Source organism: Oncorhynchus mykiss, chromosome 29, assembly GCF_057628025.1.
Source record: "Oncorhynchus mykiss isolate SJ-2025 chromosome 29, ASM5762802v1, whole genome shotgun sequence".
Classification (NCBI taxonomy): domain Eukaryota; kingdom Metazoa; phylum Chordata; class Actinopteri; order Salmoniformes; family Salmonidae; genus Oncorhynchus; species Oncorhynchus mykiss.
The window spans coordinates 33,924,516-33,943,385 of NC_143050.1; the positions used below are offsets into that span (position 1 = coordinate 33,924,516).

An 18,870-nucleotide genomic window follows, 5' to 3' on the forward strand; every position below is an offset into this window, starting at 1 on the left:
TACCAATTCCTAAACCTGTTTTTTCGCTCTGTCATTATGGGGTATTGTGTATAGATTGTTGAGGAAAAAAATATTTCCTCAATTTTAGAATAAGGCTGTAACAAAACAAAATGTGGAAAAAGTCAAGGGGTCAAGGGGTCAAGGGGTCAAGTTTGAATACTTTCCGCAGCCACTGTACACAGAGTGTCAAAAACATGAGGAACAGCATCCTAAAAGGGGTGAGGGCACCCCTTTTTGCCCTCAGAACAGCCTAAATTGGTTGGTACACGGACTACAAGGTGCAGAAAGCGTTCCACAGGGATGCTGGCCCACGTTGACTCCAATGCTTCCCACAGTTGTCAAATTGGCTGGATGTCCTTTGGGTGATGGACCATTCTTGATACACATGTGAAACTGTTAAGCTTGAAAACCCCAGTAGTGTTGCAGGTCTTCACACACTCAGACCTTGCGCCTGGCACCTACCATACCCCGTTCAAAGGCATTTAAATATTTTGTCTTGCCCATTCACCCTCTGAATGGCACACATAAACAATCCATGTCTCAAGTCTGTCTCCTCCCTGTCTCCTCCCCTTCATCTATACGGAAACGGAACGAGCAGGTGTTCCTAATGTTTTGTACACTGTGTGAATCACATCTCTGTGTGCCCAGAAATGAGACGAAGGTGCCTTCCCCTCCTCTCCTCTCCTGACGCCCACACACGACACTGTGCCTGAGTCTCCTCCATGCTGCTTGTCATCGATTCTGCATAGGAAATAGTGATTACCACTACTCTATGGCCTGCACAGACTCATGGCCAGAGAGAGCGAGAGAGAAGTAATGACAAGAGACACAGACACCCACATATTTTGGAATGTCAATATCATAAAACAATAACTAAATTATCCATATCTATCCCCTCATCAACCTCTCATTCTTGCCAAACTTAATTGGTAGTTTTTTCCTTAAAAAAAAACAAACAGAATCATCTACTTATTTATTTTCAGTTTAAATGAAGGTTCTCCCACAATGCACAGTTTTCTCCCTCTAAAAACATGTCTCACTGCCATCCTTCAGACCCTCAGAAAAGGCAAGGACGAGTAGCACAATGGCCTATAGAAACCAGCTGCCTCTGGCTGAGGCTGGAGAGGACGGGCGCAGAGCTGAATAGGCTCCCCATGAAAAGAAGCTGTCGCTTCAAAGGATCCTTTCTGTCCAGGTTGGAAGACAATTAGCCCAAGGCCTCCACATCTTGTCCATCTGGGGTTTTAAACAGTAAACTGTTTTGACATGAGCAGCTAATACATTGGGAGGTTTTGGATTGTGGTTAAAGACTTGAATGATTTGGATACATAACCAATGGGCACAGATGTAATTTTGTCTAGTTTTCATTCGTTTTGGTTGAGTTGTCAACTAATGTGAATTCAATTTGAGATCAACAAAAAATGTCATTGTATTTAAGTTAAAAGTTGGGTCAAAAAAAAAGACGATGACTTTTGACAAATCCAATCGGTTTTCAACGTTGATTCAACGTCATCACGTTTCATTATTTTGTTGAAATGACGTGGAAACAATGTTGATTCAGCCAATTTTTGCCCAGTGGGGGACATGTTGCACTCATAACACTGTCTACTTTTTTGTTTGGTAAGTATGTTTTCCAGCGCTGTTGATGTTTACATGATCTGATGCCTGTCTTCTTCCCTTTTCTCCCACCTCACTTAATGACCAATCAACCGAAAGACCTAAATCAGTTGAATCATGGCTGTTGCACCCAGAACCAAGGGTAGGTGATAGGGTAGGTGATAGGATAGGGTAGGTAAACTCTAATGAAACCAAACAGACCATTCCTTCTCTCTCATCTCCACAGACCACTGCTCTGTCTGAGTGTCTGAGATCCAGACCTACCTGTGCAGGTTGACTCCCCAAGCCAGAGAGCGAGAGATCATGGAGGGGGAGGAAGGTGTGACAGGGGACCCTCCCGAGCCGGGAAACCCCCTCCTCCAGGCCGTGTTCCTCTGCCGCCTGCGCCTTACACGTCTCCTTTTGGAGGGTGGAGCCTACATCAATGAGAGCGACGGGCGTGGCCAGACGGCCCTGATGGTGGCCTGTAAGACGCGGCACGCCGACCGGCAGAGCGCCAGCCGCACCCGCATGGTCCAGTACCTGCTGGAGAGCGGAGCCGACCCCAACATCCAGGACAAGGCGGGCCGCTCAGCCCTGATGCATGCCTGCCTGGAGAAGGCTGGGGCCGGGGTGGTGTCCCTGCTCCTGGCCAGTGGAGCGGACCCGGGCCTGGAGGACCATTCTGGGAGCTCAGCGCTGGTCCACTCGGTCATGGCCGGCGACAAGGAGGCTCTGAAGGTGCTGCTGGACACCTGCAAGGCCCGAGGGAAGGAAGTGATCATCATTACCACCAACACACTCCCCTGTGGGACGTCCAGGACCAAACAGTACCTCAATGTGCCCCCTCTCACCCCCCTCGACCAGGGGGGAGGGCTGCAAATGACGGCTGCTCCTCCTTGCGCCTCACCCTCTGAGATCCAGCTCCTCACCTCCCCTCAGTGCACCTCCTCCTCCTCTCATCCTCCTCACCAAGTCTTTAACTTTAAGGAAGACCAGTGTTCTGGGTGTGAGACAGTCAGCTCCCAGCCTGACCCCCAGTCACATGCTCCCGTTCTGGAGCAGAGCAGGGTGGAAAGGCTGATGCAGCCCCTCCAGAGGCTGAACTCAGAGCCCTGGCTGAGGATTCCTGCCTCTCTACTGGCCATGCAACCTGACGCTGCTCCCTTGTCCTCAGATGACCTCCCAGACATCAGCCCAGGGGAGGAACTCTCCCTCATGACCAGCAAGTTGGGCTGGAACAACTACGACAACAGCGCCCCTATCTGGTACAACTGCAGTACTGACCTGGATAACAACACTTCTAATGTTATTAGCTTTAGCAAGTCTGAGGGGAGGTTGAATGAGGAAGAGGTAGGGGAAAGGGATCAGAGGGAGGAGGAAGAGGGGCTGTTGGTGCGTAAGTTGTCCTTTGCCGGCCTCTCTTCGCCACACTCTGCCTCCAACCCAAACCTCCACTCATACAGCATCGGCACAGGCCAAGGTCCCCCTTTCCCAACTTTCTCCACTGGTACCAGACTCCGCGGCTGCCCCCTCCCCCTTCCTATGTCCAGCCTGCGCGGCATCATACAGAGACGCCACCTGGGTGCCGACCACTACAACTCTGACCCCCAGCTGGCTGTGCCTACCGGGGGCTTCCCCGAGGAGGGCCGAACCCCGCTGGATAGCAGGAGACAGGCCACTTCCCGCTCCTCCACCCTTCTGACCTCCAGGGAATCACTGGTGGCCCCAAACCTGACCAAGAGAGCCCTCTCTGGGCTGGAGCGTCAGGGCTCAGGGGCCCTCCTCCTGGGCCACATCTCCCAGACCCGCCCAGGGTGCCTGCCGCCCCTGAACTCTCACCACCACACCCCCATCCCTCACATCGTTGGAGTCGCCAACCCCAGCCCCTGTGTCCTGGGCAGCAGTCCCAGCAGTAGAGCTGTCTGCCGGGAGGTAGCAGGCCTGAGGCCCCTCCTCCCCTCAGCTCCCTCCGGCCTCCCCAGAGACCTGAGGACCAGGAGGATGCTGCTGAGGAGACACTCCATACAGACAGAGCAGATCAAGTAGCTGGGAGACTTTGATGGGATGTTTGGCCACTGAGATCCAGTGTCTGATAAACCAGTTTCTCGATATTGATCCTGGGGACACATGAGTGGAGCCTATATCTGCTAACTTAAAGGCGTTGAAAAACACCTACAGTGCATTCGGAAAATATTCAGATCCTTTTATTTTGTTACGTACAGCCTTATTCTAAAATTATTAAATTACATTTGTCTCCCATCAATCTACACACAATACCCCACACTGACAAAGCAAAAACAGGTTTTCAGAAATGTTTGCACATTTATTAAAAATAAAAAACAGAAATACTTTATTTTGTTGACAGTGGATGTCACCAAGAACCCGATGGTCACTCTGACAGAGCACCAGGCACCATTCATCACCTTGCCAATACCATTCCTACGGTGAAGCATGGTGGTGGCAGCATCATGCTGTGGGGATGTTTTTCAGCGGCAGGGACTGGGAGACTAGTTAGGATCAAGGGAAAGATAAACGGAGTGAAGTACAGAGAGAGAACCTGCTCCAGAGCACTCAGACTGTGGCGAAGGTTCACCTTCCAACAGGACAATGACCCTAAGCACACAGCCAAGACAACGCAGGAGCTCCCCATCCTACCTGACAGAGCTTGATAGGATCTGCAGAGAATGGGAGAAACTCCCCAAATACAGGTGTGCTAAGCTTGTAGTGTCATACCCAAGAAGACTTGAGGCTGTCAAAGGTGCTTCAGCAAAGTACTGAGTAAAGGGTCTAAATACTTACTTAAGTGAGATATTTCAGATTTTTTGCTTTGTTATTATGGGGTATTGTATGTAGATTGATGACGGGGGGGGGACAATTATATCAATTTCAGAATAAGACTATAACATAACAAAATGTGGAAAAAGTCAAGGGGTCTGAATACTTTATGAATGCACTGTATATTAAAAAATAAAACTTGACGCATGACACATGACACATCCTAAAGAGTGAGAACATTTCAAATACCTACCTTGTCACCATTCTACTGAGTCTTGTTAATGGGAGTAGCTGATTTAATATGAGGACCTGTTTGTAGTGGGTCCCAGGACTGATTTGAGGAATCCTGTGCTAAACCAACCTGCCAGGGAGAGACTGTAGCAATGTCCAGCCTTGTGCGTAGATTCCAGTGGACTGTCACCGTGGTTCTATAAGTACCATTGTGTTTACATGTAATGTATGTTGCAAATGATGAATTAAAGACCGTTTTAAAAACAAATGATGTAATGATAGATGGTGAAATATTATGACCAATCACGGAACGCCTGAGCCCCGTTTATTTATTTCTGGTCCTGGTGAGAGAAAAAAGAACTGTCGGGAGGTTCTCTTCTGCACTGTTCAACCAATCCAGTAAATGTGGAGGAGGAGTTAAGGTTGAGTGTCGCCTTGATAACGTCCTGAAGTGGAAGTGGAAGTCACGTCACAAAACCGGTTGTTACCAAACCTTGTTACCGAACCCGCTGAGGTAGCCCTGATTCTAATCTAAAGTACATGGTAAGTACAGCGTAACAATCAGAAATTACAATACTTGAGGGCAGTGGAGGCTGGTGGGAGCTGCTACAGTATGATAGGCTCACTGGAATGGAATGAATGGAACGGTATCAAATGGCTCAAACATATGGAAACCACTTTTGACTCCCTTCCAATGATTCACTTCCAGCCATTACAACGAGCCTGTCCTCCTATAGCTCCTCCCACCAGCCTCCACTGCTTGAGGGGCACTGTAGTGTAAAGTATAACCTCAAATTTTATTGAGAAAGCGCTTTTTGCCCACCAAAGTAGCTACCGTGTTCCAGAGCCATATACTTAAGAGTTAAGCCAACTTTTAGAATTAGAAAAATGTTCTAATTCTAACTGCAATGTTAATGAATAGCTAACAATGCTGCCAAATTAAATCAAACTTTATTTGTCACATGCACCAAATACAACAAGCGTAGATCTTACCGTGAAATGCTTACTTACAAGCCCTGAACCAACAGTGTAGTTCAAGAAGAGTTTAGAAAATATTTACCAAATAAACTAGAGTAAAACATTCTAAAAAGCAACACAATAAAATAACAATAATGAGGCTATATACAGGGGGTACTGGTACCGAGTCAGTGTGCGGAAAGACAGGTTAGTTGCGGTAATTAAAGTAGGGGTGAAGTGACTATGCATAAACATTGAGTAGCAACAGTGTACAAAACAAATTGAGGAGAAGGAGCAATGTAATAGTCCAGTGGCCATTTGATTAAAGGTTCAGCAGTCTTATGGCTTTGGGGTAGAAGCTGTTAAGGAGCCTTTTGGTCCTAGACTTGGCACTCCGGTACCGCTTGCTGTGCGGTAGCAGAGAAAACAGTCTATGACTTGGGTGACTGGAGTCTCTGACAATTTTATAGGCTTTCCTCTGACACCGCCGGTCAGGTTGCTCTCAATGGTGCAGCTGTAGAACTTTTTGAGGATCTGGAGACCCATGCCAAATCTTTTCAGTCTCCTGAGGGGAAAATGTTTTGTCGTGCCCTCTTCACAACTGTGTTGGTGTGTTTGTACCATGATAGTTTGTTGGTGATGTGGACACCAAGGAACTTGAAACTTGACCTGCTTCACTACAGCCCCGTCGATGTTAATGGGGGCCTGTTTGAGGTTGTTGTCCTGGCACCACACTGCCAGTTCTCTGCCCTTCTCCCAATAGGCTGTCTCATTGTTGTCGGCGATCAGGCCTACCACTGTTGCGTCGTCAGCAAACCTAATGATGGTGTTGGAGTCGTGTTGGGCCACGCAGTCGTGGGTGAACAGGGAGTACAGGAGTGGACTAAGTACACACCCCTGAGGGGGCCCCTGTGTTGAGAGGGAGGTGTTTAGTCCCAGGGTCCTGAGCTTAGTAATGAGCTTCGTGGTCACTATGGTGTTGAACGCTGAGCTGTAGTCAATGAACAGCATGCTCACATTTTTTATTTGTAATTTTATTTTACCTTTATTTATACAGGTTTTTTCTCTTTTCCAAGAGAGACCAGTGTTCCCTTTGTCCAGGTGGGAAAGGGCAGTGTGGAGTGTGATTGAGATTGCGTCATTTGTGGATCTGTTGGGGCGGTATGTGAATTGAAGTGGGTCTAGGGTATCCGAGAGGATGCTGTTGATGTGAGCCATGACTAGCCTTTCAAAGCACTTCATGGCTACAGACGTGAGTGCTTACGGGGCGGTAATCATTTAGGCAGGTTCCCTTGGCTTTCTTGGACTATGGTGGTCTGCTTGAAACCTGTAGGTAATACATACTTGGTCAGGGAGAGGCTGAACATGTCAGTGAAGACACTTGCCAGTTGGTCAGCGCATGCTTTGAGTACACGTTCTGGTAATTCGTCTGGCCCCGCGGCTTTGTGAATGTTGACCTGTTTAAAGGTCTTACTCACATCGGCTAACGAAAGCGTTATCACACAGTCATCCAGAACAGCTGGTGCTCTTGTGCATGCTTCAGTGTTGCTTGCCTTGAAGCAGTAGGCTCGCGTCACTGGGCAGCTCGTGTCTGGATTTCCCTTTGTAGTCCGTAATAGTTTTCAAGCCATGCCACATCTGACGAGCGTCAGAGCCGGTGTAGTAGGATTCAATCTTAATCCTGTATTGACGCTTTGCTTGTTTATTGTTTCGTCTGAGGTCATAGAATTCTTATAAGATTTCTTATAAGAGTCCAGATTAGTGTGCTGCTCCTTGAAAGCAGCAGCTCTAAACTTTAGCTCGATGCGGATGTTGCCTGTAATCCATGCCTTCTGGTTGGGATATGTACGGTCACTGTGGGGATGACATCGTCGATGCACTCATTGATGAAGCCGATGACTGAGGTGGTATACTCCTCAATGCCATTGGATGAATCCCGGAACATAGTCTGTGCTAGCATAACAGTCCTGTAGCGTAGCATCCGGTTCATCTGACCACTTCCATATTGAGTGAGTCACTGGTACTTCCTGCTTTAGTTTTTGCTTTTAAGTAGGAATCAGGAAGATAGAATTATGGTCAGATTTGCCCAATGGAGGGTGGGGGAGAACTTTATGTGCATCTCTGTGTGTGGAGTAAAGGTGGTCTCAAGTTTTTTCCCTCTGTTTGCACATGTGGCTTGCTGGTAAAAATGAGGTAAAACTGATTTAAGTTTGCCTGCATTAAAGTCCCCGGCCACTAGGAGTGCCGCTTCTGGATGAGCATTTTCTTGTTTGCTTATGGCCTTATAGAGTTGGTTGAGTGCGGTCTTAGTGCCAGCATTGGTCTGTGGTGGTAAATAGATGGTTGGGAATAATATAGATGAGAACTCTCTTGGTAGATAGTGTGGTCTACAGCTTATCATAAGGTACTCTACCTCAGGCGAGCAATACCTCAAGACTGCCATATAATGTTGTAGTGTCATGTAAATGCAACATAATGATCATTCAGTTTTATATCATTTTATATCAGTTTTATATCATTTTTGTATAATTGTATATCATATTCAGTTTTATATCATTTGTTTTAATATTCCCCATGTAATGTTAATGGAGAGCTAACATGGCTGCCATAGAATGTTGAATTGTCATGTTAGTTCATTGGCCCAACTCTCTAAATGCAGTCACCATACCCTAGCTCAACACCAACACTAAAATAGGCTACTAAAAATTATTAATTTATGCAGTTTAGTGGATTATCAGGCTGGTTTTAGGACCTTGCAGGTAGCTCAGATATGATGTGAAGGCTATTTGCCCTACTGGCTGAGAGCACTGAGGTACGGCTGAGAGCACATCCATGCAGCTGCACTGAACAGCGCAACTTTTCTCTCAAAACATGGCAGCAGGTCAAAGATGGCAGTAGGTTTACGGCTAGTTTACTGCTTTTTGACTTTCCATGAAACTAAACTAGAGTTTTTAATCCCGGTGCTGAGCTAGTGCGTATCAGCTACTTGCTGTATGTCAACTGAAGTGAAACAGAGTGAAGGACAATGTGTAGTTTAGCTAGTGAATGTCAATGAGAAAAATACTGAGAAAGAGCAGTGGACAGAAACACTGAAAATAAACAGCCAAAAATTGTGGGACAACAAGTAAGCACATCATTAGAGCGGTCTGAACTGCTCTCGATGGTGCAGCTGTAGAACCTTTCGAGGATTTGAGGACCCATGCCAAATCTTTTCAGTCTCCTGAGGGGAATAGGTTTTGGCGTGCCCTCTTCAAACCAGTGTGTCTATGTATGCGGATGGCTCAACACTATACACGTCAGTTACCACAGCAACTGAAATGACTGCAACACTTAACAAAGAGCTGCAGTTAGTTTCAGAATGGGTGGCAAGGAATAAGTTAGTCCTAAATATTTCAAGAACTCAAAGCATTGTATTTGGGACAAATCCTTCACTAAACTCTAAACCTCAACTGAATCTTGTAATAAATATTGTGGAAATTGAGCAAGTTGAGGAGACTAAAAACTGCTTGGAGTAACCCTGGATTGAAAATTGTCATATTGATACAACAGTAGCTAAGATGGGAAAAGTCTGTAGTGAATAAAGCGCTGATCTACCATCTTAACAGCACTATCAATAAGGCAGGTCCTAGAGGCTTTAGTTTTGTCGCACCTGGACCACTGTTCAATTGTGTGGTCAGGTGCCACAAAGAGGCACTTTGTGAGGGACAAAGAGGGACTTTGCCAAATTGCAATTGGCTCAGAACAGGGCAGCATGGCTGGCCCTTGGATGTACACAGAGAGCATTAAAGTAGAGGAGAGATTGACTTCATCACTACTTGTATTTGTGAGAGGTATTGACATGTTGAAAGCACCGAGCCGTCTGTATAAACAACTTGCACACAGCTCAGACACCCATAGATACCCCACAAGACATGCCACCAGAGGTCTATGCACAGTCCCCATGTCCAGAACAGACTACAGTACTACATAGAGCCATGACTACATATAGCTATTCCACATCAGGTAACTGATGCAAGCAGTAGAATCAGATTTTAAAAAACAGATAAAAAAATACATCTTATGGAACAGTGGGGACTGTGAAGCAACACAAACATAGGCACAGACACATGCATACACATATGATAACATACACACTATACGCACACGTACACATGCATTTTGTGTTGTAGATATGTGTTGGTGGAGTATGGGTCTGACGGCACACACTTAGTGTGTTATGAATTCTGTTATGAATGCATTGTAATGTTTTTAAAATTGTTTAACTGCGTTCATTTTGCCAGACCCCAGGAAGAGTAGCTGCTGCCTTGGCAGCAACTAATGGGAATCTATAATAAATAGAAATAATTAAGGTGTTGAATACTTATTGACTCAAGACATTTCAGCTTTTCATTTTTAATTATTTTGTAAAAATGTCAAAATAACATATTTCCACTGAAATCTTGAGCAATCAGGGTTCATGTACATTTTCTGATCAACTGTAATTTACTTGATTAAAATGCAAGATGAAATCAATAAGTGTTTTATTATACTCCATGAATCTGTTCAAAGAACAAGACAGCTGTCTATTGGGGAGTTCCTGCCGACTGTTTTAAAAGTGACATAAAAGGGTGACAACTCCATAGCTTACAGCAAAAAAAAATGTATTATTGCTGTTGTCAATTATTTAATGTGACTATGAATCAAATGTAACATTTTTAAAAATGCATTATTATGAGGACTTTAGTCTCTTTTTAAGAGAATTGTGTTGCATGTTAATATATGGCAATTCTTGTTTGTTTTGTCAACACGCGACATCTATCAACTAGCCGATAAGGAATCTTCAAGAATGACCGAGAGAAAATGATGTGCACCTCCAGTAAAAATAAGAGCCAATATCTTAAAACACATTTATGTCTGGACATAACTGTTTGGTAAATGAATTGTACCATTGAATATGTGAGGTTATTCAGGTTAACCTTAATTATGGGGTGGCAGGTAGCCTAGCGGTTAGCGAGTTGGACTAGTAACCGAAAGGCTGCAAGATCAAATCCCCGAGCTGACAAGGTAAAAATTGGTCGTTCTGCCCCTGAACAAGGCAGTTAACCCACTGTTCCTTGGCCGTCATTGAAAATAAGAATTTGTTTTTAACTGACTTGCCTTGTTGAATAAAGAAAAATAAATAGAATGTATCCCAATAAGTCCAGTAATACATAATAAATAATAAAAGTATTCTGAATAATGGGATTATTTGAGCACCTAACACATTATCGCTTCCCTGATGCATAAGTAGGAGTATCCTATAGGTGTATGAGGACAAGTAAAGCATCAACTCCAGAATTTTATTGGGGGGGGACTTTTGACCGATAGTAGTATCTTTCGATTAGTGTCCCCTATTTGTTTCCTCTTCAGCCATATTGGTCCTGGTTTAGCCTACATCCCAGGCCCATTGGTTGTTGGTGTAATGCCATTTTCGTGCATTGGGGTAATGACTCTTTCATGTGTGATTTCAGGGCTCGATTTTTTGTTGACCCACATAATGATGGCAACTATAATGATAATCGCGGCCATGGCTCCAACAACAGCAATGAGCTTCCAGGAGGCCTTGACGTTGTCACATTTCATCTGCTTCTGCACCTTCATTGCGGTCTTGTGGAAGGACTTGCTCTAAACAAACAAACAAACCACCCAATCAAGTACCAAAGTCAAAATACACTGTTATCACAATGTAATGTATGTAATATAATGTAATGTAATGTGTAATGTAATTTACAATGGAATGTATGTAATATAATGTAATGTACAATGTAATGTACATTACAATGTAATGTAACACCACTGTCTATCTTGAACAGCAAAAAAGGACCTCAGGTTAGCGGCAGGCAGGCCAGAGTGAGGTCTGAACAGCTTTTGTGTGAAAAAGTTCACCCTAAAACATTTATCTGAATTGGAAGCGTATGCCTAAAACAAATTTGCAATCCCAGTCTCACCTTCAGTTCCCCAGCCCTTTCGTCAAGGTCCTGCACTTTCTCCTTGCGTTCCTCAGTCTTCTCCATGTTGTCCATCATGATGACCTTCACCTCCTCTGCCTCCTCCTGAACCTGGCGCTGCTGGTTGTTATTCTCAGGCTGAGAGAGATGGAGCATGAAATAAATAAAACTGTATTTTTTAAAACTATTTTGTGGTGCAATATGTGGTATCCATGTTCAACCCAGTTCATATGAGTTTTCAACACAAAATACACAGGATTGTTATGATATTGAAAACATTGCGATTTAACAGAACTGTATGACACAAGCGCTTGCGATGTTTTTAACATCATAACAATCCTGTGTATTTTGTGTTGAAAAGTCATGTGAACTGGGTTGAAGCACATATGAACTGGATAGTGCATTTACCGCACCACCACAGCATGTTTATTGTAAACATAATGATGCCTCCTGCTTGTAACTGTCACCCTTTTTTTCAGGACAATCTCATAATTGAATCAAGACATTGATATCATCCTCAGAAACGTTGAACATCTCACTAAACCTGTAAACACTTGGAATATAATAGCTAATGTGCCTTGTGATTTAAGAGAACCTATTTGACAGCCAGAAGTGATTGAATGTGAGTTTTGCACCAGGTTCAAATTTCTCCTAGGTACAGATCTAAGATCAGCTTCCCCTTCCTCGATCCTAACCTTTACCATTAGTGAGTGAAATGCAAGAAACTGACCTCAGATCAGCATCTATAAGGGCAAATTCACCCTACTTTTTTGTTTCTGACAAAAAAAGATTACAGTGGTCAAGGTTGGAATTTTGCACTCTAAAAAAAGGAAGAACTGTAAACCAAAGAAATCACATTTGTATTTATCACATGCGCCGAATACAATACGAGCCCTTTCCAACGATGCAGTTTAAAACAAATAATAACAAAAACAGTAGCACAAGGAATAAAATACACAAGAATTAAGCTATATACCAGTACCAGATCAATGTGCAGGGGTACAATGTATTTGAGGTAGATATGTACATGAAGGCAGGGTAAAGTGACTAGGCATCAGGATAGATAATAATAATTAAGAACAGAGTAGTATTAGCATATGATGACTGTGAAAGTGTGCATGTGTGTCAGCTGTCATAATTTCTTTCAAACAATTTTATTTGTTTGACCTTTTTCTCCCCGATGAAACTCCCTAACGGGCTCAGAGAGGCGAAGGTCGAGTCATGCGTCCTCCGAAACATGACCTGCCAAGCCGCGCTCCTTAACACCCGCCAGCTTAACCCGGAAGCCAGCCGCACCAATGTGTCAGAGGAAACTCCATTCAACTGACAACTGCAAGGGCCCGGCAGGCCACAAGGAGTCGCTAGAGCATGATGAGCCAAGTAAAGCCCCCCCTGGCCAAACCCTCCCCTAACCCAGACGATGCTGGGTTAATTGTGCACCGCCCTATGGGACTCACGGTCACGGCCGGTTGTGACACAGCCTGGGAACGAACCTGGGTCTGTAGTGACGCCTCAAGAACTGCGACGCAATGCCTTAGACCGACGAGTCACTCGGGAGGCCCTTCAGCTGTCATTTTTATAAATGTATTTTACTACAGCAAAATAATGCGTGGTATGGTATTTATTTATGTTTTTAGTTAACTAAATATTAGAATAAAAAAAATACCCCTTTCAAATATATTGTATCTATGTATTTGTAAAATCAATTCTACATTTGATTGAACTGTGTTAGTTCTGAACTCAAGTTAATATTATCGTCAATATGTTGTCTGTGTTTAATTAACAGTAAGTAAATCTTATGATTGCATTTGTGGTGTGGTAATGTGTCATCAACAACTTCCAGGTAGCCTAGGATATATGCTGGGGTGTGTGTTAATAAGCTAAAGTGGCTTACGCTGTCCGTCTCCTCTCCATCATCTGCATAATATCTGAAAACTAAAATGTAGGATAAAGCCAAAGATAGCATGTGGAATTTCATGTTACCTGTCCGATGAGTTCTTTGAACTCACTAGGCTACAGGCGAAGGGACGGGTGAGGAGAGGAACCCACTTTAGACTATTGAGATGCACCCTCAGATGAATGGTCAAAGTAGCATTTAGCCTAAAACATGCATTTATCACATGTAAATGGTGTTATCTAAACGTTCTATATTATCACAAAATATAAACTAGGCTCTATGCATCCTCTTTGATCTCAAATGTAATTTCACAGAACATTATTATTTATTATTCTGTCAACAAAGGCAAAGAGAAAGTTTAAGTAGCCCACGCACCTGAAGTTAAACTCAAAATTACAATAAATTGGAAGGCCACATAAAACATTGTCACTTTTGCTTTTTTGATTAATGTTGTAATGTTAATAGCTTACCATGTTTCTACAGGATTTTATTGTTATCCCGAGAATGAAAAACCTCTCTTTAAGTCAGTGCAAAGTCCAGTAGAAATCGCATTCTAGTCGGGAGGGATCATGCAGGCCTTCGTGACTTACTCACCCAGCCTCGTTCGTGATGGTGAACTGTTCCGCACATTATTTTGACAACATCTTTTATATGTGGCATGCCTTGTCACTAAAGGAAGAGGAGGGAAACACCCCTCCCTGGTTGACCTTTCATTGGTAGTGTTCTATTGCAGCTTGAAAGAACCTCTGGGGAAAATGAAGTTTATCCATTCTATTATTTTCTATTGTATGAAGTTATTCAATTATATTACTGTCAAATGCTATCGCATATAGCCTACACTTTATAGTCTGAATGGCAAGGTTTATTGATGAAAAATGGTTTTCTATATGTTGAAATTATTTTTTGAATTGAATTATTTGTGTACTTGTTTGACATTTTACTGCATTGTCGGGAGCTAGTAACATAAGCATTTCGCTCCATCCACTATAACATCTGCTAAACTGTGTACATGACAAATATACTTTTATTTGATTTACTATTGCAGTAATCAAAGACGCAGGGGGCAATTGTGAAATGGAAGGATCTCAATAAGGTAGGCTAAAAATACTTGTATAATTCAATGAGAATTATGCCATCAAATAAGACGCTTGTATACATCACACAGAAAGGGGATTCACAGAGTGTTTACACTACAAGCGGCACGGGCCTACCCACGCTAGCCTCGTCATCATGTGGGTGCTAAAACAAGCTAACAAACAAGCTAGGTACTGCTACGTATCAACAGTCATTGTCAGACAATCCAGTTGGGGTTGGACACTATGGTGAGCTTCAATTGGTCACGTCACATCACGGATTTGAATAAAGTTCAGCTTTCCCCAACTGTTCAGCTCCCTCGCCCATGCTGACATTGTTCAACGGTCCCTTTGCCCACTCCACTTCTCTCTTTCCTTCCATTGAAAGTGAATGGCTTCCGATGTTTCACCATGTGATGTCGATGCCTAGAGTAAACGCACGTCTGAGCAGGGGAACGCAACCTTTAACTTATGATGTGGTTAGCTAATGCGTAAGAAATGTGCCCAACATGGGTGCGCGAACAGCCCAACCAAAGCGAACAAAAACGTAACACAATTGTCATATATGCTCTTACTGTTCGACTGGGAAGCACGCGACAGGGTTAATACATATTCTACAGTTTTAATTTAAGAATTAGGAAAATAATAGCCAACAGTACATTTATATAGGCAAACAAATAGGCCTATAACTACTGTACATACAGTGCATTCAGAAAGTATTCAGACCTCTTGACTTTCCACATTGTTACGTTACAGCCTTATTCTAAAATTGATTAAATCGTTTTTTCTCCTCGTCAAATGTACACAAAATACCCCATAAGGACAAAGCAAAAATAAACTGAAACATCAAATGTATATAAGTATTCAGACCCTTTACTCAGTACTTTGTTGAAGCACCTTTGGCAGCGATTACAGCCTGGAGTCCTCTTGGGTATGGCACTACAAGCTTGACACACCTGTATTTGGGGATTTTCTCCCATTCTTCTCTGCAGATTCTCTCAAGCTCTATCAGGTTGGGTGGGGAGTGTCGCTGCATAGCTATTTTCAGGTCTCTCCAGAGATGTTCGACCAGGTTCAAGTCTGGGCTCTGGCTGGGCCAATCAAAGACTTGTCCTGAAGCCACTCCTGCGTTGTCTTGGCTGGGTGCTTAGGGTCATTCTCCTGTTGGAAGGTGAACCTTTGCCCCAGTCTGAGTGCTCTGGGGCAGGTTTTCATCAAGGATCTATCTGTACTTTGCTCCGTTCATCTTTCCCTTGATCCTAACTAGTCTCCCAGTCCCTGTCGCTGAAAAACATCCCCACAGCATGATGCTGCCACCACCGTGCTTCACCGTAGGGATGGTGCCAGGTTTCCTCCAGACGTGACGCTTGGCATTCAGGCCAAAGAGTTCAATCTTGGTTTTATCAGACCAGAGAATCTTGCTTCTCATGGTCTGAGAGTCTTTAGGTGCCTTTTAGGAAACTCCAAGTGGGCTGTCATGTGCGGAGTGTCTGAGGAGTGTCTTCCATCTGGCCACTACCATAAAAGCCTGATTGGTGGAGTGCTCCTTCTGGAAGGTTATCCCATCTCTACAGAGGAACTCTGGAGCTCTGTCAGAGTGACTTCTTGGTCACCTCCCTGACCAAGGCCCTTTATTTATTTATAAAAAAAAAAAAAGTAAGCTTTATTTAACTAGGCAAGTCAGTTAAGAACAAATTCTTAGTTACAATGACTGACTACCAAAAGGCAAAAGGCCTCCTGCGGGCCTCCATTCTCCCCCAATTGCTCACTTTGGCCTGGCGGCCAGCTCTGAGAAGAGTCTTGGTTCCAAACGTCTTCCATTTAAGAATGATGGAGTGGCCTCCCGAGTGTCACGGCGATCTAAGGCACTGCATCACAGTGCTAGAGGCGTCACTACAGACCCTGGTTCAATGCCAGGCTGTATAGCAGCCGGCCACGACCGGGAGACCCATGATGCGGCGCACAATTGACCCAGCATCGTCCGGGTTAGGGGAGGGTTTGGCCAGCCGTGATGTCCTTGTCCCATCGCACTCTAGCGACTACTTGTGGCAGGCCGTGCGCATGCATGCTGATTACGGTCGCCAGCTGTAGGGTGTTCCCTCCGACACATTGGTCCGGCTGTCTTCCGGGTTAAGTGAGCAGTGTGTCAAGAAGCAGTGCGGCTTGGAGGGGTCATGTTTCAGAGGACACATGGCTCTTGACCTTTGCCTCTCCCGAGTACGTACGGGAGTTGCAACGATGGGACAAAACTGTAACTACTAATTAGAAAGCACGAAAAAGGGGTAAAAAGTAAGTAAAAATAAATACAATGATGGAGGTCAATGTGTTCTTGGGGACCTTCAATGCTGCAGAAATGTTTTGATACCTTTCCCCAGATCTGTGCCTAGACACAATTCTGTTTTGGAGCTCTAAGGACAATTCCTTCGACCTCATGGTTTGGTTTTTGCTCTGACATGAACTGTCAACTGTGGGACCTTATATAGACAGGTGTGTGTCTTTCCAAATCATGTCCAATCAATTGTATTTACCACAGGTGGACTCCAAGTTCTAGAAACACCTCAAGGATGATCAATGGAAACAGGATGCACCTGAGATATAGACTCTCATAACAAAGGGTCTGAACACTTATGTAAATAAGGTATTTCTGTTTTTGTTTTTTTATACATTTGAAAAAAAATGTAACCTGTTGTGGGGTAATGTGTGTAGATTGATGAGGAAAATATTTTATTGAATCTTTTTAAGAATAAGGCTGTAAAGTAACAAGTTAAGGGGTCTGAATACTTTGCGAATGCACTGTATACATTAACATTTTGCTAACCCATAATGCAATTTCTCATCGGCGCACAAATAGGAGGAGAAGAGTGCTCAAGCTTATGGCTGAGTTGTTCGTAAAGGAAGAAGAACCAAATCCTGCCAATTGTCTCGCCCTGATCCGAGACTGATTTAGTTCTTTGTTCATAAACAAATCTTTATTTCTTGTCAACAAACATTGCCAATTTAGGAAAATAAGGTTAAATACAGTTGAAATCTGAAGTTTACATACACCTTAGCAAAATACATTTCAACTCAGTTTTTCACATCATTGACATTGATCCTTGTCAAAATTCCCTGTCTTAGGTCAGTTAGGATCACCACTTTATTTTAAGAATGTGAAATGTCAGAATAATATTAGAGAGAATTATTTATTTCAGCTTTAATTTCTTTCATCACATTCCCAGTGGGTCAGAAGTTTATATACACTCAATTAGTATTTGGTAGCATTGCCTTTAAATTGTTTAACTTCGGTCAAACATTTTGTGTAGCCTTCCACAAGCTTCCCACAATAAGTTGGTGAATTTTGGCCCATTCCTCCTGACAGAGCTGGTGTAACTGAGTCAGGTTTGTAGGCCTCCTTGCTCGCACACAGTTTTTCAGTTCTGCCCACAAATTTTCTATAGGATTGAGGTCAGGGTTTTGTGATGGTGACTCCAATACCTTGACTTTGTTGTCCTTAAGCCATTTTGCCACAACTTTGGAAGAAAGCTTGGGGTCATTGTCCATTAGGAAGACCCATTTGCGACCAAGCTTTAACTTCCTGACTGATGTCTTGAGATATTGCTTCAATATATCCACATAATTTTACTCTCTCATGATGCCATCTATTTTGTGAAGTGCACCAGCCCCTTCTGCAGCAAAGCACCCCACAACATGATGCTGCCACCCCCGTGCTTCATGGTTGGGATGGTGTTCTTCGGCTTGCAAGCCTCCCCCTTTTTCCTCCAAACATAACGATGGTCATTATGGCCAAACAGTTCTATTTTTGTTTCATCAGACCAGAGGACATTTCTCCAAAAAGCATGATCTTTGTCCCCATGTGCATGTGCAAACCGTAGTCTGGCTTTTTAATGGCGGTTTTGGAGCAGTGGCTTCTTCCTTGCTGACTGGCCTTTCAGGTTATGTCGATATAGGACTCGTTTTACTGTCGATGTAGATACTTTTTTTACCAGTTTCCTCCAGCATCTTCACAAAGTCCTTTGCTATTGTTCTGGGATTGATTTGCACTTTTCACACAAAAGTATGTTCATCTCTAGGAGACAGAACGCGTCTCCTTCCTGAGCGATATGATGGCTGCGTGGTCCCATGGTGTTTATTCTTGTGTACTATTGTTTGTTCAGATTAATGTCGTACCTTGAGGCGTTTGGAAATTGCTTCCAAGGATGAACCAGACTTGTGGAGGTCTCCAATTATTTTCCTGAGGTTTTGGCTGATTTCTTTTGATTTTCCCATGATGTCAAGCAAAGAGGCACTGAGTTTGAAGGTAGGCCTTGAAAAACATCCACAGGTACACCTCCAATTGACTCAAATGATGTCAATTAGCCTATCAGAAGCCATG

General features: G+C 43.7%; 2 protein-coding genes across 2 annotated transcripts; one reads left to right on the forward strand and one right to left on the reverse strand.

The window, feature by feature from the left end:
* The first annotated feature begins 1,920 nt into the window (after positions 1–1,920).
* LOC110509689 (ankyrin repeat domain-containing protein 34B) lies at positions 1,921–4,877 on the forward strand. Its single transcript, XM_021590724.3, has one exon. It carries the CDS (start codon positions 1,921–1,923, stop codon positions 3,643–3,645), a length of 1,725 nt encoding a protein of 574 aa, XP_021446399.3. The 3' UTR covers positions 3,646–4,877.
* Positions 4,878–9,938: 5,061 nt separating this feature from the next.
* On the reverse strand, positions 9,939–14,064 carry LOC110509688 (uncharacterized). Its single transcript, XM_021590723.3, has 3 exons — positions 13,896–14,064; positions 11,529–11,666; positions 9,939–11,205 (listed from the first exon to the last, which is right to left on the reverse strand). Exons 1-3 carry the CDS (start codon positions 13,896–13,898, stop codon positions 10,972–10,974), a joined length of 375 nt encoding a protein of 124 aa, XP_021446398.3. The 5' UTR covers positions 13,899–14,064; the 3' UTR covers positions 9,939–10,971.
* Positions 14,065–18,870: the final 4,806 nt, after the last annotated feature.